Here is a 27,737-nt window from a genome sequence, read left to right as displayed (position 1 = left end):
TTACATAAACCAGGAAATGAGTACATTTCTCTTTGGACAATACTCTCCTAATTTTCCCTCCTGTCCCCACCCACAAGTTGTACAGTTCATTTTTAACATAGTGTCTAGTTAGTACCACTGCTGCATTTGTTCACCTTTTGTTCCTCCATTTCTTTCCTCCCCACTTACCCTCCTAAAAACAGATAAACAAGACAAAAACAATAACAAAGAAACCCGTTGTTTCCATCCGGATCTTGATAGTTCTTTCTCCACCATATCTTCTTAATTGGGGTCTCCTCTATACCTAGGAAGCTCAAGGTCATGAGTATTCAAACACTAGTACAAGTCAAGTATAGCATCATTCAGTGCTAATAATACCAATAATATAATGTTTGGTTTCTCCTCTCCCCTTTTTTTTGGTCCATCATGGGGCTTGAACTCTGGCACTGTCCCTGCACTCTTCAGCTCAAGGCAAACACTACCGTTTGAGCCACAGAGCCGCTTCTGGTTTTCTAGTGGTTTATTGGAGATAAGAGTCTCAAAAGCTTTCCTACCCAGGCTGGCTTTGAACCTGATCCTCATGGCAGTTCTTTTTTTGGGGGGGGGTGTCTGGTCGTGGGGCCTGAACTCTGGGCCTGGGCGCTGTCCCTCAGCTCTTCAGCTCAAGGCTAGCGCTCTACCACTTGAGCCACAGTGCCACTTCCAGCTTTTTCTGCTTATGTGGTGCTGAGGAATCGAACCCAGGGCCTCAGGCATGCAAGGCTCTACCACTGAGCCACCTTCCCAGCCCCTGAACCTGATCCTCAGATCTCAGCCTCCTGAGTAGCTAGGGTGACAGGCATGAGCCACCGGCGCCTGGCTTTTTCCTTTCCCTATTTTTTATGTAGAGGTGTATTAATACATCAAGCCTGTCATTTGGCCTAGTAGTTTTACTCTTTTAAGTTTTTCATTCACAGTAAGTAATTGAAAAAAATGCAAAGTACACATGGTGGTAGATACTTCTTGCCTCATTGTCTACAATGGGAAAAAAGTTAGTTACAATATACAAGTTCTGGGCCACACAGGGAGACGTTCTCTAAAGGAAGAAAGGATGGAGAGCTTTCTTTGATTAGCTTTCACATAACTCCCCCTCCCTATTTTTTTTTTGAGACAAAGTGTCACTGGGTGGCTTAGATTGCCTCAGACTCTGTATGTAGCCCAACTCAACAATCCTCCAGCCTCACCCTCTCTAGTGCTAGGATTATAGGCATGTGCCACCATCTCTGGATAGATTTCTATTTTTAATATTCATAGGTTAGTTCCTAGCATAATAATTTTAACATTTTAATATTAACTTGAATTGTTAGGAAAAGTACTGATAATGGGTTTTGATGAATTATGCATTTTTCCATTAATGCTGTTGTTTACTTTGGTACATTTATTAATTTTTCAGAAGCTTGGTGTGAAAGTCGATGATGAAAGTGAGTGGTTTGACTAGTTTAGTAATCATGTAATTAGCTTTGTATGTACAAATTGCAGCTCAGTACTTGGCATGTATTTCTCTGTAAAAAGCCATTCTTCACTATTTTCCAATTTATATACATTGAGGTTTCTTCCTACCCTTGTTTGCCTTCTACTTTCTATTCCTGCCACACCCTGCCCTCACATTAAAGGTTTCTTTGTTTTAAATTTCTCTTCATTAAGTCATTTAATGAAAATGGTGGTTTATAGAAAGGATTGTCTCCTTTAAAAATTTTAAAGTATTTTTAGTTTTAAAATCACAACTTGATTATCATATAATTCCCATACCATAAAATGGGACCTTTTAAAGTGTCCAGATCATTGGATTTAAGCCAATTTTCAGTTGTACACCCATTAACACAACATAATTTTTTTTTGGGGGTCCGGTTGTGGGGCCTGAACTCTGGGCCTGGGCACTGTCCCTCAGCTCTTCAGCTCAAGGCTAGCGCTCTACCACTTGAGCCACAGCACCACTTCCAGCTTTTTTCTTTTTTGCTTATGTGGTGCTGAAGAATCGAACCCAGGGCCTCATGCATGCAAGGCAAGCACTCTACCACTGAGCCACCTTCCCAGCCCCAACACAACATAATTTTATACCCACCTCAGCCCTAAAAGAAGGTCTCCTGCCGGTCATTAGTCATTAGTTGCTTACCTTCAGCAACCGAGAATGCTGTGGCTGTTAGCTTCTGTGTACAGGCTCTGCCCTCATCTTTTCAGATGCTGTTGGTGTTGGGTCATCTTGTGGTGGCAGGCCTCAGTTCTTTATAATATAAGCTTCTCCACTGGGTCACACTATGCCTTGACTGCTGGCTCTCCTTAGGTGGAAGCCACAGTCTTTTTAAGCTTAGTATCAGAATGGCACCTCATCACTTTAGTTGGATTCTGTTTGTCAGGGATGAATTGTTGTATACAATGACTTATACAAAACCAACAGGCAGGGGTTGTTGGGGCACATGCACTCTACAGACCACAACACGAAAGTAGTTAGCGCCAGATGCCAGTGGCTCATGCCTATAATCCCACCTACTCTGGAGGTTGAAGGAGGTTGAAATCTTAGGATCACAGTTTGAATCCAGCCTGCTCTGGAAACTACACTTAGTGACAGAATCTAGGCCCTGAGTTCAAGCCCCAGGATACACACACACACACACACACTTTGAATACACACACACACACACACACACACACACACACACACACACACACACACACACACACTCTCTCTCTCTCTCTCTCTCTCTCTCTCTCTCTCTCTCTCTCTCTCTCTCTTCACTTTGAATCCAGCCTGCTCTGGAAACTACACTTAGTGACAGAATCTAGGCCCTGAGTTCAAACCCCAGGATAAACACACACACACACACACACACACACACACACACACACACACACACCATACAGTTTAACAAGCAATTTACACTTAATGTAACTTTTTTTTGTAATGGAAATGATAGGAAAGTTGATTAGTAAACAAATACATTTTCAGTAGACCAAAAGCAATTGTTTTTACTTTGGCACAAGTTTTTGTTGAAGTGTAAGGGGCTTAGAGATGTAGTTGACTCACTAAATAGGCTGGAATGAAGCCTTTCATTAATGGTTAGGTGAGTGAGACACTCAAAAAACTCATTTTGTAGCCTGATGCTAGTGGCTCATGCCTATAATCCTAGGTACTCAGGAGGCCAAGATCTGAGGATCATAGTGCAAAGCCAGCTGGGGCTGGAAAGTCTTGGTGAGATTTTTTGGGGGCGGGGGGAGTCCAGTCATGGGGCCTGAACTCTGAGCCTGGGCGCTGTCCCTCAGCACTTCAGCTCAAGGCTAGCGCTCTACCAGTTGAGTCACGGCACCACTTCCAGCTTTTTTTCTTTTTGCTTATGTGGTGCTGGGGAATCGAACCCAGGGCCTCATGCATGCAAGGCAAGCGCTTTACCACTGAGCCACCTTCCCAGCACCTTGGTGAGATTCTTGTCTCCAATTAAGCACCAGAAAAGCCACAAGTAGAGCTGTGGCTCAAGTGGCAGAGCATTTGCCTTGAGCACAGAAAGCTCAAATACAGGTCCTTGAGTTTAAGCCCCAGGACTGGATGGGGTGGGGTAGATAGAAACACGTCTTAGGTGTTTTTTTTTTGGTCGGTCATGGGGCTTGAACTCTAGGCTTGGGTGCTGTCTTTGTGCTCTTCAGCTCAAGGTGAACACTATACCACTTGAGCCACAGTACCACTTCCGGATTTGTAGCGGTTTATTGGAGATAAGAGTCTCACAAACTTTCCTGCCTGGGCTGGCTTTGAACAGCGATCCTCAGATCTCAGCCTCCTGAGTAGCTAGGATTACAGGCATCAGCCACCGGCGCCCGGCTAGAAACACATCTTAGGAAGTTCCAGAACCTTGGTTACCTTTTAAGTTGAAATGCTTAAGTTTTCTTTGCATTTTCCCATTGCTCATGGTTAACCTATCATTTCCCTTCAAAGACTTGAGACCTTGAATCCTTCTGGGGAATGATAAAATTAAGTCACTCTTTGACTTACTTATAATTTAGGAGTCTTTAGCCCTCAATTTCTGTGGAGACAGCAGTGATACCACTCGTAAGTTATCCAGAAGGCCCTTTTAGAGTAGGGATATCCTTTGGAAATCACAGTCCATGTAGTTGTTTACGGAGGGGTTTGTGCATGTGGAGTCAGGAGATCAAGAACATAGGAGAGTCCCAATTGTGTAGCAGAGTCAGACATTGCATTGATCTGGGCCTGGCTATATTGGCTGAATTGTCTCAAACTAACTTTTTAGTCTTAGAGCTGTAGTTGTAGTTTTATATACTTAGAATTCACTAAATATTTAAAAGCTGTCTCAGTTCGAGAAGTAAATACTTGTGAGAGTTACCTCCTATGGGCCAGTTAACTAGAAATGCTCCAGAGAAGGAACAAATCTCCTGCAGACACAGACATATTACCAGAAATGTTACATAGAGTCAGTACAGCTATCTACCTTGTCCTTGTTTTCTGCAGGGAATTTAGGCTAGATTTGAAAGGAAAAAAATGATAGGAAAGATAATTAGGAAAGGAATTAACATTTTCAATAAACAAAAAATGGTCATCTCTAGGGTGAGAATGACCTAATTCAACTCTTGAGACATTAAGTTAGACCTAGCTTAGTATTGAACATTGTCTCAAAGTGGTTTGTTGTATATATGTACTGTACTAGGTGCTGGAGTAAATGGGAACATTATTTTAAATTTGTGATCTTTTTTTTTTAATAGAAGAGGTTTAACTGTATATAGTTCCTGTTCAGGCACAGTCGCCAATACTATAAATTATAGTACATCAAGTAATAGAGACTATCTTTCAAAAATGTTTTCGCTGGCCAGGAATGGTTCAGGTATGAGCCAGATATTGAATCCCAGCACTCCAGATGAGGCAAGGGGATTCTAAGTTTGAAGACCTGTCTCAAAAGCAAACAGACAAAAAGTAAGAGCTGGCTAGGATGAATTGGCAAGATATACTGTTAAGTGAAACTAGCAAGGATTCAAAACAGTATGTGTAATAGTACCACATGCTGAAAGTGGCATTTGTGTGGATGACATCCATAGTGAGCCATGGACACTTTGGGTGGGGCTTTTTAATAGACTAATGATGGTAATTATTTCGGGGGAATTAAGACTCTCCAGAGAAAAGAGGAGAGAGAGAGAGAGAGAGAGAGAGAGAGAGAGAGAGAGAGAGAGAGAGAGTGTGTGTGTGTGTGTGTGTGTTAACTTTCCTTGTCTATGATAATTCAGCTTTCAGATAACCAAACTTTTTGGGGGGGATGAGGAGTTAGTCCTGGGGCTTGAACTCAGGGCTTGGGCACTATCACTGAGCTTCTTTTGCTCAAGGCTAGCACTCTACCACTTGAGCCACAGTGCCACTTCCAGCCTTTTCTGTTTATATGGTACTGAGGAATCGAACCCAAGGCTTCAGTGCATGCTTAGCAAGCACTCTACCACTGTCGCATTCCCATCCCAACCACACTTACTTTATTCATACTTCATGAACATTAAAATGGGAAGGCTTGAGGAAAGCTTACTGTGAGCTGGCGTATTTGTTCATATTTGTTCAGGGCTTATGTTATTTATGTTATGGTAACTATGCCATTTTCTTGTTTTGTTATAGTGAGACCAAATTTTGAGGAAAGTGGACCAACATCAGTGGGGAGAAAGCATGAATTTATACGGTCAGAAAGTGAAAATTGGAGAATTTTTAGAGAGGAACAAAATGGAGAAGATGAAGATGGAGGCTGGAGATTAGCTGGATCAAGAAGGGATGGAGAGCGGTGGCGGCCCCACAGCCCTGGTAAGTGTTAGCACACAGGAACTGAAAGAAGGGGGAGTTTGGTGAAAATGTTTAGGATTAAAAGGAAAGTGCAGGTGGGTACCTGTGGTTCACGCCTGTAATCCTAGCTACTCAGGAGGCTGAGATCTGAGGATCACAGTTCAAAGCAAACCCAGGCAGGAAAAGTCTGTGAGACTCATCTCCAATAAACCACCAGAAAACCAGAAATGGCGCTGTGCTTCAAGTGGTAGAGCGCTAGTCCTGAGCTGAAGAGCTGAGGGACAGCGCCCAGGGCCAGAGTTCAAGCCCCACGACCGACCAAAAAAAAGGAAAATGCAAATTGTTTAAAAAAAAAAAAAAAAAAGAAGAAAATTATTTATGCCAGCATACTCAGCCTACTGTGAACTGTGAAAAAAATTCAAGAAACAACTCCTCAATACATAATATATTCAGTTGTTTGAAATCACTTTATTCCTGAGACACATAATACAGTTTAGTAGAAGCACCTGTCTGCAACCCAGAAAAAAAATGATAGTTTTATTCAGTTTTGTCTAACTCTGAATCTTTTAAACCATCTTTAGCATTGTTTAAAACTTATAGTATTCAAGTGTTGGGAAAAAAAACTAAGTATATAACTGTACATTTGAGAATACAGTCTCTCTACTAGTATTTTTCCTGAATAAGAAAGGATTTTTTTCTTCTACATTTTTTTTCTTTCTGAAAATGTCATTTATACTTATTTGAAGAATGCACTTTAAACCCAGGTCAGAGACATAATCACAAGTTTGTTCTTTTGACTTTTGAAAAGGGACACAGAATAATAGTGATGAGTAGTGTTTTAGATTCTTCTGTTGGACTCTTAAGAATGCTTCAAACTGTTCTTCTTGGACATTAGATACGCTGGTAATTGAAGACACTGGTGCTTTGTGTTAAAGTTCATTCTCTACCACAGTACTGATCCCTTGCCTCATGGTAATCAGATGCAACTGTGGCTCGTGCTGAGGGGGTCAGTGTATGTGCATACATTATGAGGTTTATGTACCTAATCATATTTTCTATAAGCCATATGCCAGATAAGATTACTTTTAATAGAGGAAACTATGATGTAATTTTCTTTTACTTTTAAAATTAAGTTTTAGCCAAACCAGTAGCCTACGTCTTAGGAAACATTATGATAGGCATCCAAACTATTTTATGGAGTTGTAGGTAGGTAGAAATATGCAAAAGTTAGTCTTTGAGTAAAGTTATGATGCATTTACACTAAGTCTTTTTGGTTGCCTCTCGGGCAAATTTTCAGTCATTAGTAGGCATTGTTTACGTCATAGGATCTAGGCAGTTTTCATCAATCAGTGTCCTGGGCAACCAAATGGTATAGTTCTCTTCAAGACATTGCAGCATTTTGTGTTGAGCTTGCCTGTAAGCAGAAGGGATTGTAGACTATGTTCCCAACAAGCCTTCAGTGAAGAATGGACCAGATTTGGGCTGAGCAAGAAGAAGAGAAATTCCAGCTAGTCAAAAACAAACAAGGTGAATGTTTTGGAAGATGAACAATGTTTCTAAGACCAAATGTGTGATATTGATTCTATTAAAAGCAGTTAAACAAGTACAATTTTAATGTTCTACTGTTGCCCACCGCAGCCCACCTACAATTTAGATATGGATTGTCTTTCTCATCTTTTTAGAACCTTTTTCCTTAATTTGACTTTAATATTTTGCCATCTACTTGACAGTTTTCCAAAATTTTTATCCATATATTTTTAACATACATTTTGGAGAGTCTAAAGAGTCTGAAGTAGGCACATTTTTAAAAGCAGAAAGCTATTTACTTTTTAATGTAGCATACTGAAGGTTTAGTTTGATTACATCAGTTATAGGTTAACCCTTAAGTTATAATCTTTTGTTAGAATATGAGTAGAATATGAAATACAATTGTTTTGACTAATTTATGAAAATAATGTCTTAAGCTTAGATGTAATGTCTATAAAGCAATATTAAGCCTTAATAAGCTGTCTGCCTTGCCTGCTGCTTTTTAGTTTCATGACTAATATTTTATTAGCTCTTGGTAAGATAGCAACAGAATTATGGGATGTAGTTTTATTAAAGTAGGGCTTATGGCTAGAGATAGATCATGGAGGACAGTGAAACATCCACTCTGGAAGCTGAATTTAGGAAACTCAAGTAGAGGGAAATAGGAGCCGGGGTGGGGGTGGGGGTCTAGAAGGATAGATTCCTATCACAGTACATACTTGGGCTGTTTAGAAATGATAGGTGTAGACAGAGAACTTTGGAATTCAACATTTGACTTCAAGATTGCTTTCAAGTAATAGTTGTAGGTTTATATTTAAATAATCTGTATACAATAAAATTTCTCGAGTCTCATAGATGATAGTAACTAGTGTTTTGTTGTAAATAGAAGTATTAAATGTGAGATTAATATCTTTTTGTATCTTATAAGATGCTACTAGGATTTGGCATCATATTGTTTTGCTCCTTTAGATTGCTGGCTCTAGCAAATTGGGTTTCACTAGTAAGACCATTTCACTTTTTCATTATTTATTTGTATATCTCCCAGCGGAGTAAGCAGTCATAAATAGAAAATTCTCATAGGTTAAAACTTTCCTTTCTTTTTAAGAATGTTTTATTCTTATATTTGACAGATTTTAACAAGAATTTCTTTTTAAATAAAATAGCTATCTTAAGCAGTCTTTTTCTGATGGAAAGTAGATGCAATAAATAGTATGCTAGCTTAGAGTTAGGAATGCCCCTGAGGGTGTTACACAGAAAGGAGAATTAAAAGATGAGAAAAGGGAAAAGGATAGCAGGCATGTTATTGTGGAAAAAGCAGCAGAGGATGTAGAATTGGATTCAACTTTGCTTTGTCATTGTGCCAGTTATATCTGTTGTTAAAATTTGAGTTTCTACTTAATAAAATTAGGATAGGGAGTCATATATCTTTTCCAACATATAAGCTGCTAGAATTCCATACCGTTTGTTGGGAATCAAAATTACAAGAGCAAAGTTGGTACTAGTAAGTAGACAAAGTGTGTTTGATATTATGAATTGATAAAGGAAGCTAGTCTTATCCATATAGAGAAATATTTTCATGGGAACAAAGTTCCTTAATATCTGACAAGGGGAAGGCTTAAATTTTAGTTTCTGATGATACTAAATGTTTGTCTTGGCTAGGAGTAGAATACATGTGTGGCTAATTGCTTTACTTTTTCTGCTTTGAAGATGTGGTATGGCAGTACTTTAAATGTTGCTGTCACTTAGTGATGGTATGTATACTATGAACTCTGGGTTTCATTCGCCTTCCTTAATCTTTCTCTTTAGGTGGATTGGCCCATTTGGATATCCTATCGATGAAGTTTCCATAATTTTATTTTTCAAATAGTATTATAAAACTTTTCTAACATTTATGTCCTCTCTCACCTCAGATGGCCCTCGCTCTTCAGGCTGGCGGGAGCACATGGAACGCCGTCGGAGGTTTGAGTTTGATTTTCGAGATCGAGATGATGAGCGGGGTTATCGAAGGGTGCGCTCTGGCAGTGGGAGCATGGATGATGACAGGGATAGCTTACCGGAATGGTGCTTAGAGGATGCTGAAGAAGAAATGGGTACATTTGATTCATCTGGAGCATTCCTTTCTCTAAAAGTAAGGAGTTTGTTTTTTGTTTTTATTTTTGTTTTGTTTGTGCTGGTTCTAGGTGTTATGCTCTTATCTGCCTTTGTTGCCCAAGGCTGGCGCCCTGTCACTTGTGCCTCAACTCCACTTGCGGCTTTTTGCTGGTTAACTGGCAATAGAGTCTTTTGGATTTGTCTGGTTAGGCCGGCTTTGACTCTTGCTCCTCAGATCTCAGCCTCCTGAGAAGCTGGGATTACAAGTATGAGCTGCTGGTGCCTGGCAAGAAATTTATTTAAATGTCAGGACAGGCACTGACATTGTACCAAAGCCAAATATGTTGTTGACCTTCAGTTTTAATTTATTGTTATAGAAAGTACAGAAAGAGCCTATTCCTGAAGAGCAGGAGATGGACTTCCGGCCTGTGGAGGAAGGGGAGGAGTGCTCTGATTCTGAGGGTAGCCATAATGAAGAGGCCAAAGAACCTGATAAGACAAATAAGAAAGATGGAGAGAAAACAGACAGAGTAGCAGTTGGTAAGACCCATTTTGTCTTTTTACCTTTTTTCCCCTCATCAAACCCAAACTTTGCTGAATTGATTTTGAGATTACTTGTGTTCCAGAAGCCAGTGAGGAAACACCCCAAACTTCATCTGTTAGACCAGGGTCTCCTTCAGACCATAAGCCTCAGGAAGCACCACAGTGTGAGAGGAAAGATGAACCAAAAATGGAACAGATAGAAAAAGCTGAAGAGGAGAGTCGGACAGAAAACAGTTTACCAGCCAAAGTGCCCAGCAGAGGGGATGGTATGTATCTATGAGAGTAGACAAGCTAAAGTCACAGGTTTTTATTTGTCTCTTGGGGGTCAGTTTTGGGAATCAATTATTTTACCAGTAACCTCAGAGTTAGAATATGCAAGGACATGGTTTTAGATTCTCACTTCCTAACGTCTTGACAGCCTCTGAAGGCTCAGATTGGATCCTCTGCATTGGTTTGACTCCCCTGACAGTTAACTCCTTTGGTGTTTCTGTGCCTGTCATCACACTAAAATGCCGTTGTTTCAAAAGAATACATAGATGAATCTAGAAGTCAGTCACCTTTGATACAAAATAAGCTTATAGTATTATATAGCTCCTCTTCCTCCTTCTGAACTCTTTTTCAGGCCACATACTGTTTATTTCTTGTTGTTTGGGGATGGTTTTTATGGGTTTCATCATAACATTTTCATGCACGCATATAATGCTTCAGATGTTGTAACACTTAGTATTAAAAGGTTAAGTGATAAATTCACCATAAAAATTTATACCTTGTGATGCCTTGTATGATCTTGCATCTGTGTCCCTTCATACAGTTTCAGTCTTTTTAACAACCAACAATTTCTAACTCTATGACAAAGAATGATTGTTTTCCCCAATGGACAATGTTGAAGACTTGAACCAAGAATTTCTTTAGTTTTTTTATGTTTAGAACACAGTTGAATGGATGAATGAACGAATGAAGCAAGCAAGCATGTATTTGCCTTTCTACATATCAGGCACTGTGTGAACTGTACATCTTGAGATCTCCTTGACTCATAGTAGTTGCTTCTCAGTTACGTTGTACCTCAGAAGTGCTTGCAGTGAACATTCTTGACATGCCTGAAAGTCTTATTCTAGGAAGTTTCAGAATCTCAGAATCTCATCTAGACATGTATATTTTGAGACAGCTTCATAGATATATTTACAAGGCTGACATTCTGTAGGGAGTTGAGTCAGAATGTATCAGTAACCCAGGACAAAAATAATGATAGTTGACTATTGGCATATAGTCGGTATGCTTTGGGAAACAAATAGTCTTTGAATATACCATGGAATAATAAGTAGAATTATGAGAGAACATTACTGTACCAGAAAGCAGTAAGAATAAAGTGAGGAAGTAATCAAAGCACTGGCAAGAATCAATTCCTGGACTTATTTAAATGGGATGTGAGGTATCAAAAAGAAGCTTGTGGGAAGTAGGTTGCAACTTAGATTAGATAGCTGTGTGTTAGGGTATCTTGTGATGAACTATACTCTGTCCTGTTAGACTTCTTAGCAATCATAAGATAGTGAGGTAGTGGCACATGAGATTTCAAAGTTGAAATTGGCAAGGCCTAGTAATTGACTGTTATTTATTGTGTATCAGGGTAGAGAAGAGTCAAAGATGACTGAGGTATTTGAGAGGATTATGGTGCTGTTCTCAGGATTCGTTGAGGTGCCCATTGGGAGAGGAGAAATAAATTCAGTTTTGAATGTTTACTCTGAAGTGTTAATAAGAAATTAAGTAGTGATAGCCAGAGGACAGTTGTAAATGAGGGACAAGTAGTAGTTAAGGTCTAGGTGGCACATACCTGTAATCCTAACTCTCAGGAAGCTAAGATGGGTGAATTTAAAAAGTTTGAGGTCAGCCTATACTACATTGTAAGATCCTGTTTCAACAAATAAAACAAATAATTATGTACACTTGGTAAAGATTAGGAAAAAAGACTGTGACTAGAATAATAGGTAATTCAGTTTTAGATGTGGGGAGGGGAAGGGAAAACAGAAATCATCAGAGACAAATAGTACAAGCCAGGAGAGTAGAATGCATAGAAATTGAGAAAGGAGAAGTCAGTTTAGAACTGGATTAATAACACCTGATGTGCAAAGAGACTGGATCATGAGGATGAGGAAGAATCACTGAATTTGGCTGCTTTGTGTCACTTTACTACATATCTTTGAGAGAGAGTTGGGAAGTATAGGTCACTGGGCAGTTAGGTAGTAGTAAAGTGGATACTGTCCATTAAAGCCTGACACAGAGTAAGGAGAAGAAGAATTTGGAGAGGCTATTTCTAACAGAACAAAGCCTTCAAAGGAGAAGCTGTAATTGTATCCAGTTACTTCTGCCTCCCCACTTCTACCCTCCTTAAGTGCCCTCATACCAAGTGATTAAGAACTAGGAATCAAGATAGCTGCTTTTCCAATTTTTATCAGTACTGAGAAAAGCATCCTTCACTGTTCAGATAGCTTAAATAAAGCATGTAATTTATTGAATTGTTCTAATTATGATTCTGAATAGGTAATTATGTAGGATTATTGTATACATTTTCAATAAAGGTTTATATGAGATATGACAGACTTGAGAGATAATTAGGAGTCTTTGATTAATTTGGAAATAGTAAAGACAGTTAATTAAGAATCCAGGGGCTGAGAAGGTGGCTCAGTGGTAGAGCGCTTGCCTTGCATGCATGAGGCCCTGGGTTCGATTCCTCAGCACCACATAAGCAGAGAAAAACAAAACGGAAGTGGTGCTATGGCTCACATGGTAGCGCGCTACCCTTGAGCTGAAGAGCTGAGGGACAGCTCCCAGGCCCAGATGAGGTTGACTCCCTTGCCAAGGGATCTGCCTGTAACTGTTGGGCAGATGCTCTGTGTTATACATAGATCTTGTAGAAAAACTTAACCTTTGTTCTTCTGTGAACATAATGCTGTCATTCTTAGAGAGAAAATATACTTCTCAAGGAGTGGCTTCAGTGTTCATGGCAGAGTACACATTTCAGTTGGGCTTAGTTTTAGCAGCTGCGCACCTCAATAATGTAAAGTTAGCCTTTTTTTTTTTTTTCTTCGTCGTGTAGCCTGAACTCTCTGGAACTGGGCTCTGTCCCTCAGCTTTTCGGCTCAAGGTTAGCTCCCTACCACTTGAGCACAGCACCACTTCCGGTTTTTTCTGCTTATGTGATCCTGAGGAATCAAACCCAGGGCCTCATTGCATGCGAGGCAAGCATTCTACCACTGAGCCACCTTCCCAGCCCCAAAGTTAGCCTTCTTAGAGTCTACCTCTTTCCAAAGATTGTTATCAGTGTAACTTCTTTCCCTTTAGAAATGGTTCCTGATGTCCAGCAGCCCCTGACACAGCTCCCTTCAGACACAGCTTCTCCTCTTCTCATCCTTCCACCTCCTGTTTCCACTCCTAGTCCTGCCCTGCAGCCAGTTGAGCAACCTGTTGTTGGCGCTCCTGGTATGGGCAGTGTTTCTACAGAGCCAGATGATGAAGAGGGTCTCAAACACTTGGAACAGGTAATCACATTCATTCTTGTCTCTGTCCAAACTGCCATAAAAAATTGGAAAGGCTTTATTGAATATTCAAATAAAGTACTTTTATACACTAGCTTTTAAGTTCTCTAAAGGTTGGGTTATTTAGTATTTTTGTGAGTAATTGTCTTTCAAATAATTTCATGCTTATAAGTTTCTGCTATGTAGTAGCCATTTTGTCAGGTTATTTTTTGCTCTTCTGAGGTTGCCCTTAGCTGTTTTCTTTTTTCTTTTGGACATTAAGGAATGCCAAAAATGGTGAAGACAGCAGCTGTGGATGATAACTTTTCTGAGGGTTTTTTTGTTGTTGTTGTTGTATTTGTTGTGTTTTTGCCTAAAGTACAGCAGGGAAAATAGTTACAAGGTTACTAATGTCTCTAGATTTCTCTAATATATAGCATTGTTACAGGTAAAATAATGATAGCTTGCCCTTTTTTTGGTGTGGTAGCTTGATTTTATACAAAAGAATTTCTCTTGCCTATGGGATAAGATGGTTAGAATCAGGATATGCTGAAGAATAGCAAAACTTATTACTAAAACTTATTACTAAAACTTGTTACTAAAACTTATTAAAGACTTTATTTGTAATTGTGTTTGTTGAGGCTCTTGTTCTATTAACCATCCTGCCTAAACATACAGGGTTTGTTTAGACTATTTAGAGTTGACCAGCAGCTTAATGATTTAGAAGCTTGTTAATGTATTATTAGAAGTCTGGGTTTATATCCATAAATAGTTTGCATTTCAATCTCAGTTTGCTTAATTGTTTTGAGACCTTGCTGAAAACTCGAACACCTTTTTTTTTGAGCTCTTCAGCTCAAGGCGAGCGCTCTACCACTTGAGCTACAACGCCACTTCCGGTTTTCTGGTGGTTTATTGGAGATAGGAGTCTCACGGTCTCTCCTGCCCGGGCTGGCTTTGAACCGCGATCCTCAGATCTCAGCCTCCTGAGTAGCTAGGATTACAGGCGTGAGCCACCAGCGCCCGGCACTCGAACACCTTTGACTCTAGTTTTGTCTTTGTGTATAATAGGTTCTCTCACTGTCTATTTTGTGTTATTTTTTGAGATAGTTAAATTGTTACCTGCTGTGTGCCTTAGATAGTGCCTTTCACAAAGAAAGTAGTCTTAAGAAGTGGCCATTATTATTACATGTCTGAATATTAATTTAGGATAACATTTCATTTTTTTGTTCCTAGCAAGCTGAGAAGATGGTGGCTTATCTCCAAGACAGTGCACTAGACGATGAGAGACTAGCATCAAAACTGCAAGAACATAGAGCTAAAGGAGTGTCAATTCCATTGATGCATGAAGCAATGCAGAAGTGGTATTATAAAGATCCTCAGGGAGAAATTCAAGGTAAGTTGTTATTTCTCCTTTACTCTGCAATGTCTGCCATTGCCTCCAAAATGTCTTAGGAAGGAGATTTGTTTAATGTTAAAATGCACTATAGTGGAAAAAGAAGCCAACAAGCTTTCCTATAAATATGAAGAAAAAAATACTTGAATAATTTGATAACTAATTTAACAGTGTTATACTCTTTCTTAGCTCCAACATCTAGTTGGAGGTGGTAAGTTACTCATCTTTGTGCATTAGTCTTCCAGACCATTAAAAAGTGATGGCAATCTAGGAATGCTAATGCCAATTTATAATCTCAGCACTCAGGAGGCTCAGGCAAGAGGATCAAGAGTTCCAGGCCAGCCTGAGCCATAGGAGACCCTTTCTTAAAACAAAATAAAAAGGTGGTTACAATATGTAACAATTTGAAATTGGCTGTATTTAGCATAATGCCTTGGAGATCCAGGTGGTTATATATATTAGTAGTTTGTTACTTATTACCAGTAGTAATATTAGATGGTATCAATGTGTCATAGTTTGCCCATGTGAGTTTAGTTGTTGCCTAATATGAATAAGGTTTGTCTTTGTTCTGATGTTAGAGGAAAACCATGCATTTTTTCATCTTAAATATAATATTTGCTGTGAGGCTTTCACTATTTTAGCGTAGATCTATTCCTGCTTATTTTTTTTTTAGTGAAAGTTGAATTTTGTCAACATTTCTTCTGTATCAATTGAAATGATTATGTAGTTCTTCCTTTATTCTATAACATAGTTATCACCCACCCTCCCTCTGTCTTTCCCTTGCTTGTCTTTACCTCCTTCTTCTCTGTTCCCCTCTCTCTCCTTCTACCTCCACCCTCCTTCTCTTTGGTTTGTTGTGATATAGTCTGGTTATACTCTTCCCTCACTTTCCTGAGGCTAGAATTACAGGCATGCATCACCATGTCTGGTGTACATTGATAAATCTTCATATATTGAACCATCCTTGCATTCTAGCAGTTTCATTTAGTCAAGGTGTATAATCTTTTTCATATGTTCCTGGTTTCTGCTTGTTATTTTATTTAGAATTCTTTTTTTGGGGGGTGGGGGTGGGGCTGAACTCTGGGCCTGAGCGCTGTCGCTCCGCTCTTCAGCTCAAGGCTAGCGCTCTACCACTTGAGCCACAGCGCCCACTTCCGGCTTTTTTCTTTTTGCTTATGTGGTGCTGAGGAATAGAACCCAGGGCCTCATGCATGCAAGGCAAGTGCTCTACTGCTGAGCCACCTTCCCAGCCCTTTATTTAGAATTCTTATGTCAATGTTTGCAAGGGATTTTGGACTTGGGTTTTGTTTAGCAGCATTGGGGATTAAATTTACAGTGATCCCTCACTTATCTCAGGAGTTACATTCCAGAGACCCCTAAAATCAGTGAAAATCTTCAAAGAAACAGCATTATATTTATTTTATTATTTATATTTTTAAGGCTTTATAAGCCCCACTTTCCTATAAACCTTTCTTATTAACCTTTTCCATACTTAATATGCTCTTAAACACTTTCAACACTCTTTTTTTCTTTTTTCTTTTTCTTTCTTTCTTTCTTTTTTTTTTTTTTTTTTTTTTGTCCGTTGTGGGGCTTGAACTCTAGGCCTGGGCACTGTCCCTGAGCTCTTCAGTTCAAGGCAGGCGCTCTACCACTTGAGCCACAGTGCCCACTTCTGGCTTTGCCTGTGTATGTGGTGCTGAGGAATTGAACCCAGGGCCTCATGCATGCGAGGCAAGCACTGTACCGCTGAGCCACTTCCCAGCCCCTTTCAATACTTTTTTTGTTTTGTTTTGTTTTGTTTTTAATTTATTCTGTCCTATATGTATGGAAGACCTTGTCCTCACAAGAGGACAACTCCTGTTGGGGAAGCAACCAGACCTTTTTTTTTTTTTTTTTTTTTAATGAGTCCCATGTGGAGCTCTAACACAGCTGAGCAAAACACATCCTGATCAATTGTTTTCTTTTTTCTTTTTTTATTGTGAAAATACCATAGAGAGGGGTTACAATTACATGGGTAAGGTAATGAGTACATTTCTTATCAAGCATTGTGCCCTCCTCCTTTGTGTCCCCTCTTTCAACACTCTTAACCCTATGTAATTTTAACAACTGTCTTCTGGTTGCTGGACAAGCGTGTGCAATTTGAGCCATGTCTCCAGTCCTTTTGTTTTTTAGAGAGGGTCTCATGCTAACTTTGCCCAGCTGGCCTTGGACTTCTTTGTCAAAAATCACATTATTATGGGTGCATCTTTTGGCTTTCTTGCACATTAAACCACTTGAGCCATACCTCTAGTCCTTTTTATTTTCTATTTTATCGATTTCTGCTTCTTATTTTCTCCATGTGCTTAGGATTTGTCATTTTAAATCAAACTTAGATTATTTGTTTAAATCAAAGAATATATATAAATGTGTGTATATATATGTATATGTGTATGTGTGTAAAATGAGTAATAGTCTAGTACTTCACCACTGAGTCACATTCCCAGAACTGATTCCTCTTTTCTCATGTGAGGATTTCTCATGTAACCTTTTCTCTCAGTATCTTTGTCTCCAGAAGTTGATGTATATTTTCATTCATTTGTATATATTTGAAATTTTTCTTCCTTTTTAATCATTATGTGAAATATTTTTAGTTTTCAAGTGTATGGAGATTTTCATCTTTTGTTGATAGGTGGTTTCATTCTGTTTTCTGTTGTGATTTAAAAAATATAGTCTGTATGATTTCAATTTTGTGTATATGTGTGTATGTGACCAAGGCTGGTGGTCTACCACTTGATCCACCGCTCCACTCTTGCTTTCTGGTAATTATTGGATATAAGAATCTTAAGAGACTGTCTTCAAACTATGATCCTCAGATCTCAGTCTCCTGAGTAGCTAGGATTATAGGCATACTTGCATAACAGCACTGCAAATGAATAAAGAAACAATAACTAAGACATTTCAATATTATTTATCTTGCGTTTGTAATTGTTTCTGTTGTAATTTGCCTTCAGCGATAAATTAAGACACTGTAAAATTTCTCTATGTATTTGCTGGTACTACGGCTTGAATTCAATGCGATAGGCCCTCACTTAGCTTTTTTACTCAAGCCTGATGCTCTGTCACTTGAGCCACAATTGCTATCTCCAGACTTTTGCTTGATAATTGGAGATAAGAGTCTCAGATTTAAAAAAAAAAAAAAAAAGAGTCTCAGATTTTTGCCTATGCTAGTTTCAAACCTTGATCCTCATATCCCATCCTCCTGAGTAGCTTGGATGGCAGCACCTGGTAAGACACTGTAAAATCTTATGTAAAGATCAGACCCAAAAGCTTTTTTTTTTTCCTTTGTGATTTTATTGCCCTGTTGTTTCATTCTCTTACAGGTCCCTTCAATAATCAGGAGATGGCAGAATGGTTTCAGGCAGGCTATTTTACAATGTCTTTGCTTGTGAAGAGAGCATGTGATGAAAGCTTCCAGCCTCTTGGTGACATAATGAAAATGTGGGGAAGGGTTCCTTTCTCCCCAGGTCCAGCTCCCCCTCCTCATATGGTAAGTACCTTCCAACTGGCATTTCTTTTAAATACAGCAGCACTTGTTACTCTTTGAAATACAACCTTGTAATTTTATCTACAGAGAAAGCAGTCATAGTTTATTTGAAATTAATTTAAGTTAGTTCATTCTCTTTCAGTGAGAGACTGAAACTGAGTTTTAATGACATTTTGACTGTGTGTGTGTGTGTGTGTGTGTGCGTGCATGCGTGCGTGCGTGCGTGCGTGCGTGCCTGCGTGCGTGCGTGCGTGCGTGCGCACACGCTTTTCCTGGGGCTTGAACTCAGTACTGGACTCAAGGCTAGCACACTACCACTTGAACTACAGCTCCTGGCTTTTTAACTGGCTAATTGTAGATAAAGTTCTCAGGGACTGTCCTGCCTGGACTGGCTTTGAACCATGATCCTATATCTTAGCCTACTGGGTAGCTAGTATTACAGGCATGAGCCACTGGTGCCTGTCATTGTAATGGTCTTTTCAAAACTTGGCTGTAGTCAGGAACGCAAGAAGGCCCATGTGTACAAATGTGCACGTGTGCAATGTGAACACACACACACAACAAAAACAAACCCCTTTGGTACCTTTCCTTATCCTGACCTACCTACTAACTCCTACTTGGTATTATGGTTCTGCCTTTTCAAAGCTCATACCATGTCATAGTGTTCATTTTATTCATTTATCAAAGCTCTTATTATGGCATTTATTTGTTTGTTTACTATTCTTCAACACAGCCTCTGTTACCACTGGTTAGAATATGCATTTCATCCTCTCCCCTCCACTTGTCTCTTTATGGCTTATAAAGTTCTTAAGTTTGAAGCTCACCCTAAAACAGATGCCACGAGTACTTGAGGCTGTTTCAAGAACTTGAATCTTTGGCTGGACAATTTTTTCTCTTGAAGCTGCTACTAGCCTCTCCTAATTAGTATTCTTTTTGGAGATCTCATGTTTCCATCTCTAAATTAGAGCAAGTAGTGACTGGCCATGGTTAAAAGTGACCTTAGTCAGAAACATTGTGTGAACTCTGATTCACACATTGTAGTTGATGGCCTATCATTGATTATATATTGAGGTCCTTTGTGGTAAGTTCTTTTTTTTAAGTTTGTTTATTATTAAAAGGTGATGTATAGAGGTGTTACAGTTATATGTCAGGTAAAGAATATATTTCTTCTACTCAGGAGACTGAGATTTGAGGATCATGGTTCAAAGCCAGCCTGGGCAACAAAATCCATGAGACACTATCTCCAGTAAACCACCAGAAAACTGGAAATGGCACTATGGCTCAAGTGGTAGAATACTCGCCTTGAGCTGAAGAGCTCAGGGACAGAGCCCAGGCCCAGATTTCAAGCCCCACGACCAACCAAAAAAAAAGGAATACACTTCTTTTTAGACAGTATCACCCTTCCTTGCTCTCTCTGAGTGTGTTAATGAGATGAAGATGCGTAAGACATAGCCTCTGTAATCTAGAGAGTTTATAGGCAAGCACAGCATCCCTCATTCTTTGCCATGACTCGGATTCATAGATGAAGAGAATTTTCCTACTTCTTTTATTCTAAAGAAAAACTATGCTATATATTGTTTATGGACTTAACTTACACACCAAGTTTGAACCTTATTTCTCTTCTCTGAAATTGAGATATAAATTTTATCTTGCATATGTCAAGGGCTAAAAGCTCTCACTTGGATCTTGCTTGCTCCCATCCATTTCCACCTTGTGCTACAGGAGCTGAGCCCTGATTGAGGTTCTACTCAAGTAGAAAAACTTGGGGAAGCTCTGCTTCTCTTGAGAAATACTACCTTTGCTCTAAGTAGCACTGATAGTAAGAGTTTAATCTCATGATCAATAGTCCTCAAAACTTGTTTTCATGTAGAAGCTTTAGCTCAGCCACCCAGAGTAGCTTCTGTTTTATGGTGTTTAATGAGAAAGAAAAAATGTGACTGAAGTTCATATTATCCCTGCCTTAAAATAATGTATATCATCTTAATGTTTTCTTTCAAACTATAACTAGCATATACGAAAGATACCAACTGTTTACTCATAATTTGCCTAGGTTTAGTCTGTTCTAGCCATATGCTTTTATTTTTGTTATCTTATGATTCATATTTCTTTTTTCCATTTTGACTTTCTCAGAAGAAAAATTCTGACCATGTTTTAAATACAAGCTAAAAGTTCAGGGGTTTGCCACAGGTTATTATTTGTAACTTATGATATAGTAATAGCAGTAGAAACACCTGATTTTTTGCTACAAGATTGTAGTTTTCAAAGTTCTTTTCATAGTCTCAACATTTTAAAGATATTTATATACTGGCCTACTGTCTTCATCATATGCCATTGCAAAATTCCTTACATAACCAGTAATTTTACTGTTTTCTGTATTGTTTTGTTTCCCTCAATTTTTCATAATCTCCAAATTTAGAAATCAATTTTTAAGACTGGTGTAATATGGAGCACAATTCAGCGTGATGGGAGAAGAACCTCTAAATAAGGAAGGGACCCATCCTTCCCATCCTTGCCGTAGGGAATCTCTTATACTGTCAAAACCAATTTACTCCACTAGATGTCATTGTTAGGATTTTTTGTTTTTGTTTTTCTTTTTTTTTGGGGGGGGGGTTATGTTGTGGTTGGTTTTGCGGGGGGGGGGGTCTAGTTGTGGGGCCTGAATTCTGGGCCTGGACGCTGTCCCTCAGCTCTTCAGCTCAAGACTAGCATTCTACCACTTGAGCCACAGCGCCACTTCTAGCTTTTTTCTTTTTGCTTATGTAGTGCTGAGGAATCGAACCCAGGGCCTCAGGCATGCAAGGCAAGCACTCTACCACTGCGCCACCTTCCCAGCCCTGGTTGTTTTGTTTTTGTTTTGTCAGTCGTGGGGCTTGAATTCAGGACGTGGATACTATCCCTGAGCTCTTTTGACTGTGGCTCTACCACTTTGAGCCACAATTCCACTTCCAGTTTTCTGATAGTTAATTAGAGGTAAGAGTCTTAGACTTTGCTGCTCAAGCTGGCTTTGAACTGCAGTCCTTAATCTGAGCCTGTGGAGTAGATAGGATTACAAGTGTGAGCCACTAGCACCCAGCTTGTTTAGGTTTCTAAATGTGTTAGAATTTTTAGTTTGGGATAAAGGATTGAGTAGAAAGGAGTTGAAGGTGTTAGATTTATTTACTTTCAGATAAACAGACCAGTAACTTTTATGCCCTTTGCCATTTACTTAATGGTGTTTCTTTCTCTACCTCTTTATTAATAGGGGGAATTGGACCAGGAACGTCTGGCCAGGCAACAGGAACTCAGCACCTTATACCACATGCAACACCTTCAGTATCAGCAGTTCTTAATACAGTAAGAGCAGTAGTAATGTAATAGTATATATCTGCAGCACCAAACGAGCCTGAGATAGACCAAGTCTTACCTTTACCTCAAGATTGAAGGCTTCCGTGATATTTCAGTAGCCTACTAGTGATATATTTACCAGTATCCAAGTGGTTGAGAGGCTCAACTTTAAATGGTATAGAGAAGACACATAAGTGAGAGGATGGGAAGAAGTTAAACTTCATCCTGTTAGGAATGGTGTGAATTGATGGCAAAATCACTCAGGTTCTTTATCCCTTTTAGTCCCTGCCCCTTGACTTCATTATCTATATCTATTTATATGTTATGTATATACACATATATATTATATTTGATGTGTGTGTTTGTGTGTATGTGTAAGGGGTCTCTGTGTCCTCTACCCCAAAACTTCCTTATGAGTTGAGTTCTATTTGGAGTAAGTCAGAATTTTCAGTGTGACTACTATTAGGAAAAATTATAAGATACATTTGATTGCTATTTCTAATGGTGCTAATTTGGAGGTGATTTACTGAAATTTGTTTTTTTTGTTGTGTCAGTCAGATAAAATAAATGTAGCTATATGTCACCCCTCTATTTTTTTTCTTAACTTTTTGAAGACAACAGTATGCACAGGTTTTGAATCAACAGCAGAAAGCAGCTTTGCCATCCCAGCATCAGCAACAGCTAGCTCTTCTTCTCCAGCAATTCCAGGCCTTGAAGATGAGGTTGGTGGTCATTCCATAATATTGCTACATTGTATGTGTGTACAAGTATGTCTGCCTAAAAGAGACACAAGAAATTTTGGTACAATGTGTGAATTCTAGCATCAAAATAGTCACATGTAACATATAATATGATCTTAAAAAAATAGTTTAGCTAGAGGTAGACATTTGTTATTTTTACTCACAGAGGATACTTTTTATCTGCCAGTTCTAATAAGGCATGAATTCAGGGCCTGGACACTGTCACTGAGGTTTTTGTTTTTTTCCGTGTGGGGCTCAAGGCTGGTGCTCTACCACTTGAGCCACACCTCTACTTCTGGCTTTTTGGTGATTAATTGGGTAGAAGAATCTCACAGTCCTTACTGCCTAGGCTGGCTTGGAACTGTAATCCTCGGATCTCATCCTCCTGAATAATTAGGATTATAGATGTGAGCTACCTGCTCCAGGCCTAGAGAATATATTTTGAATACTAACCAAAGAGTAGTAAAAACACTTGAGAAGCATTAGAGACTCATGGTTTCTATAGCAGGAGAATTATACCCTAAGAGTTTAATTTCTTATTTACCTGTTAATCTCAAAAAAAGATTAATAATGCTACATAGGGTGTGATTTTTCGAGAATCTTCAAAGCATTAAGGTAGATATTCAGAAAAGGTAGATTCAGTGATAGTGTTATATCTGCTGTTTCAGACTATCATTCAGGATATTTGCCTTAGCTCCTGAAGTGTGTGTTACTGCTCCCAAATATTGTTCCATTTAATCAAAGTGATTTTCATTTCTCCTTTGAGCTCTACCCCATGTACCAAGTAGATAGTGGTGAGACCTCTGTTTTAAAGTTATACAAACTGGGACTCTTAAGACAAGGACTTGACTAACCTAACACAAGCAAAACTCCAGAGGAAAATAAGAAAATGCAAAATTTTGGCTTTTCCATCACAGCATGTTTTGCCATTACTGTTATTGAGATAATCTGGATTTCTTTGAGAAGCATGTGTGGCCATTATTTAGAAATAAATATTTATGGGTTGGAGGCATGGCTCAGGTGATAGAGCACCAGCCAGTGAGTGAAAGTAAGCATCAGGTGGCTAGTTTGAGTCCTGGTCAATGATCACTGCTTCTAATTTTGCTCCTTTCCTAATTGCTTTGGTAGTGTTAGGTTTTATTTAAAATAATGAAAGTTTTCTGACCAAATAATCTGGAAGAGTGACCTACAAATAATATAGAGATTCTCTTTGTCCTGTTTTTGCAAGTAACAAGAACACATTCTTGTTCTTTTCCCCTTTTGCAGAATATCTGATCAGAACCTCATTCCCTCAGTAACGAGGTCTGTGTCGGTGCCAGATACTGGCTCTATATGGGAGCTTCAGCCAGCTGCTTCACAACCCACAGGTAAAAACTTGGATTTGCTTTTGGTACATGCCCAAGGATTTAGACTGTAATAATAGTTTATGATTCAAGTGAAAATTATCAGATTTTGATCCATTTTTATTGAATATTAACAAAAAGTTTCATTTTAATAGACCAAGAAAAAGATTGCATCCATATGTTGAAAATGTACTTTAAATTTATTAGAAATTGTTTACTATATATTTATTGAATATTTTGAATCAGCTTCTCTTTTTTTAATGTTACCTCAAAGCAATGTGGAGAAGTCATTTTCTTATGTAGTATTGGGATTAAATGAAGGTCCGAGTGAATGCTAGATAAGTGCTTTACCACTGAATCATACCACTTTACCTCTAGCCATAGAAAAGTCTGTTTATCTCTTCAGTCATGGTCTGAGGTGAGAGGAAGCAGAAGTGAAAACATAAGTAACAGTTATCTCCTTTTGTGCTGGTACTGGGGACTAACTTGGGCCAACACATCCTGCTTGGTTTTTTTCCACTCAAAGCTAATGCTTTACCATTTGAGCCACACCTCTACTTCCATGGTCTCTCCTTTTGAAGTAAAGATTGAGACATAATGCTAATTAACACTACAGATTGTCAATAATTTGAGGAAGAGAAAAGCCTGTTTTGAAGTGAATACCTTTCTTTGTTTTCTAATCTTTGGAAATTTTGAAAACTTAGAAGTTATTAAGAAGAGATAATTGAGTTTGAAGATTCTCAAGTACCTTAAATGCAGAATTTTCTGAGGTGTTGTGCCAACAAGCTGTAGTTTTCTGTTTAGTTTAGTTTTGTTTTGTATTTTTGTTGACTGCGGGGCTTGAAGTCTGGGCCTGGGTGCTGTCTCTGAGCTCTGTCAATTCAAAGAAGCACTCTACCACTTGAGCCACAGCACCACTAAGCTATAGTTTTCTTTTTTTTTTTTTTTTTCCTGTCTATATCAGGCATTTATTTCCATGATTCATTAAATAATACACTAGTTACCTGCTAAAGATAATCCTAGTCACATTTATCTTGCTCTTTTTTTTTTTTAATTTTATTTTATTTTATTTGAGAACATACTGTACAGAGGGGCTACAATTACATGGGCAGGATAATGCATACATTTCTTACCAAGCATTGCAGCCTCCTCCTTTGTTTACCCTTCACCTCCCTTCCCAGCCTCCCCCCTCCCCCCACCCAATTATACCCCCCACACCGACATTGTAAAGCTGGTTTTGACATGACATTTTGTACTTCTCATTGTTGCAACAGGTCAGCTATAGTTTTCTTAACATTGATTCTGAAGGTTATTACAGTGGGACTTACTGTTCTCCTGTAGAAACTTTTCATACTATATATAAAATATTTTTTCCTGGTATTCATTTATAGATAAGATGTTAAAATATTCTGTAGTATTATAGAAATTCTTAAGTATTAAATAATTTTCCTTTATTAAATAATTTTTCTTTGAGCTTATATTAATCCAAGGTCCTTAAACTAGTCCATACATTTTTTAATTTTTGTTTGTTTTGGTTGGTCATGGGGCTTGAACTCAGGGACTAGGCACTGTCCCTGAGCTTTTTTGCTCATGGCTAGTGCTCTACCACTTTGAGCCACAGTTCCACTCCAGTTTTCTCGTGGTTAATTGGAGATAAGAGTCTCACAGACTTTCGTGTCCAGTCAGGTTTTGAACCTCCATCCTCAGATCTCAGCCTCCTGAGTAACTAGATTACAGGTGTGACCTCCCAGTGCCAGACCACAAATTTTATTCAGACAACATTTAGTAGTTCAAAAATTGATTATAGTAGAAATTTAGAAAATAGAGACTGTTGAAAACTAGTTCAATGGAAATAAGAAAAATGTCCTTAAACTAAGAAGAAAAGAAACTAAGATTAAAAGAAGGTAGACAATGTTAGCAATAGCCTCATAGTCACCCACAGGATCGACAAGGAAGTAACACCCAATCCAAGAATGTGGGCTTTAAAAACAAAAATAAAAATAAAGAAAAATGTCCTTAGAAGCCTTTATTTGTTAACTTCTTGGTCTGATCCTGTGTTGCTTTTAAGCCAGCCAGACCAAATGTTTTCTGTAGGACCTAGCCAGTCTTTCCAGAGTCATCCCCAGTCTGGCTGTAGTGTGTGTGCTGTCTTCTCTTTATTAGGATGAATTTATGTTTTTAACCATTCTTAAATGAATTAACAGTTACAGTGGCAGTTAATACATTACGTTGAGGGGCTGGGAAGGTGGCTCAGTGGTAGAGCACTTGCCTTGCATGCTCGAGGCCCTGGGTTCAATTCCTCAGCACCACATAAGCAAAAAAAAAAAAAAAAAAAAAAGAAATACATTACGTTGAGCAGCCACTCCAATACACTGGAGTTTAAATCCTGGTATTGTGACATTTTTGTTTATCTGTGAAGATGAGCATATGAACAAGTGTTACTGAGATTTTTAACAATGAAATCAGTTTCCCAGTGAAGGCCTCATATTTCCTTTCTTCTAGATGTATTAACATGGGTAGGAACTACAGCATACTTAAAGTTCACTCTGCTTGAAAGCTTAGCAGCTGAGTGACACATCTCTATAATCCCAGTATGTCAAGGAGGCTGAAGCTGGAAAATCTTGAAGTTGATGCCAGCTCTTGAAGTTGATGCCAGCCTGGGCTACATAGCAAAAATATGTTTTACATAAAAAGTAAAATGCTGGGTGCTAGTAGCTCACACTTAGAATCCTAGGTAACTACTCAGCAGGCTGAAATCTGAGGAATGTGATTTGAAACCAGCTGGGGCAGTAAAACCCATGAGACTCTTAACTCCAAAAAGCCTCAAGTGGAGCTGTGGCTCAAAGTATTAGAGCCATAAAAGCTCAGGGACAGCACCTAAACTCTGAGTTCAAGCCCCAAGACCAGCACCAAAAAAAAAAAAAAAAAAGCCTGATGCCAGTGGCTCACAACTTTAATCCTAGCTGTTCAGGAGGCTGAAACCCTTTCCTGGCCAAGCAGGGGAAGTCCATGAGTCTCTAACCTCCAATTAACCACCAGAATCCAGAGCTGTACTTCTACCGTCCAGGCCCTGAGCTCAAGACTGTGCATACACACACACACACAACACACACACACACACACACACACACACACACACACACACAAAACCAATGTGTATGATATGGCTTGTTCAAGCACAGAAAAGGCTTTTTTTACAGTATACCATGTGTGTGATCTCTCACTTCCATCATTTTTACCCTTGTTTACAGTTTGGGAAGGCAGTAGTGTATGGGATCTTCCCCTGGACACTACAACACCAGGCCCTGCCCTAGAACAGCTTCAGCAACTGGAGAAGGCCAAAGCTGCAAAGGTTTGAAGCTCATTCTTTCTTGGTGGGGCACAACTCACAGTTGCACCTTCTCTCCCTCTCCCTCTCCCTCTCCCTCCTTCTCTCTCTCTCTTTCTTCTCTGTCTTTCTCTCTCTCTCTCTGGTCAGCTATAAATTTTGGTTTACTGCTATTTACCTGGTATAGTATGTTTAAAATCAGTTATTCTGCCTTTTTTTTCTTAAAAAAACCCTCAAAACAGTTCAAATTAATGTATAAATGTTGGTTGACAGATACACTGATCATGGTCATATTAATAGTTGTTTTATTTGTGTTATGAACATTTTATAAGTACTAAGACTGAGAAAAATACCCATTATATTGTTTATTAGACCTCATGGTCTGACTTGAGTTCCCACACTGAACTTTTATAGTCATTTTCTAGTCACATATGAAACTGAGGCTTAGTAGTGTCATACCTTGTGTTCCATTCACGTTTTCTAGAGAGCTAGAATCTTGAATTTCGGTTTTAATATTTTTCAAAAGAGAATGTCTGTTTATTTTTTGCCAATCCTGTGGCTTGAACTCAGGGCCTGGGCACTGTCCCTGGGCTTCTTTTGCTCAAGGCTAGCACTTATCCATAGTTTTACTTCCTGCTTTTTCTGT

The 27,737-nt window shown here is 38.9% G+C and overlaps 1 protein-coding gene across 4 annotated transcripts in view; it reads left to right on the top strand.

Moving 5' to 3' along the window:
* The window catches only part of Gigyf2 (GRB10 interacting GYF protein 2), a 150,445-nt gene that overhangs the window by 94,125 nt on the left and 28,583 nt on the right, over window positions 1-27,737 (top strand). For 3 of the 4 annotated variants that reach the window (XM_070014782.1, XM_070014763.1, XM_070014773.1), the window contains 11 exons: window positions 5,612-5,791; window positions 9,208-9,425; window positions 9,766-9,928; window positions 10,015-10,197; window positions 13,268-13,464; window positions 14,674-14,833; window positions 18,193-18,359; window positions 21,598-21,689; window positions 22,295-22,402; window positions 23,687-23,787; window positions 27,015-27,115. In XM_070014782.1, the coding sequence (XP_069870883.1) occupies window positions 5,612-5,791; window positions 9,208-9,425; window positions 9,766-9,928; window positions 10,015-10,197; window positions 13,268-13,464; window positions 14,674-14,833; window positions 18,193-18,359; window positions 21,598-21,689; window positions 22,295-22,402; window positions 23,687-23,787; window positions 27,015-27,115 (1,670 nt within the window). Of the gene's footprint in view, window positions 1-5,611; window positions 5,792-7,188; window positions 7,298-9,207; window positions 9,426-9,765; window positions 9,929-10,014; window positions 10,198-13,267; window positions 13,465-14,673; window positions 14,834-18,192; window positions 18,360-21,597; window positions 21,690-22,294; window positions 22,403-23,686; window positions 23,788-27,014; window positions 27,116-27,737 lie in introns of those variants that run through there. The other variant, XM_070014792.1, reaches the window with a different exon arrangement.

Source organism: Dipodomys merriami, unplaced genomic scaffold, assembly GCF_024711535.1.
Source record: "Dipodomys merriami isolate MVZ:Mamm:240054 unplaced genomic scaffold, mDipMer1.0.p SCAF_1, whole genome shotgun sequence".
Lineage (NCBI taxonomy): Eukaryota > Metazoa > Chordata > Mammalia > Rodentia > Heteromyidae > Dipodomys > Dipodomys merriami.
Note: the sequence above shows the minus strand (reverse complement) of the source record. Positions and strands in the feature narration are given on the sequence as shown.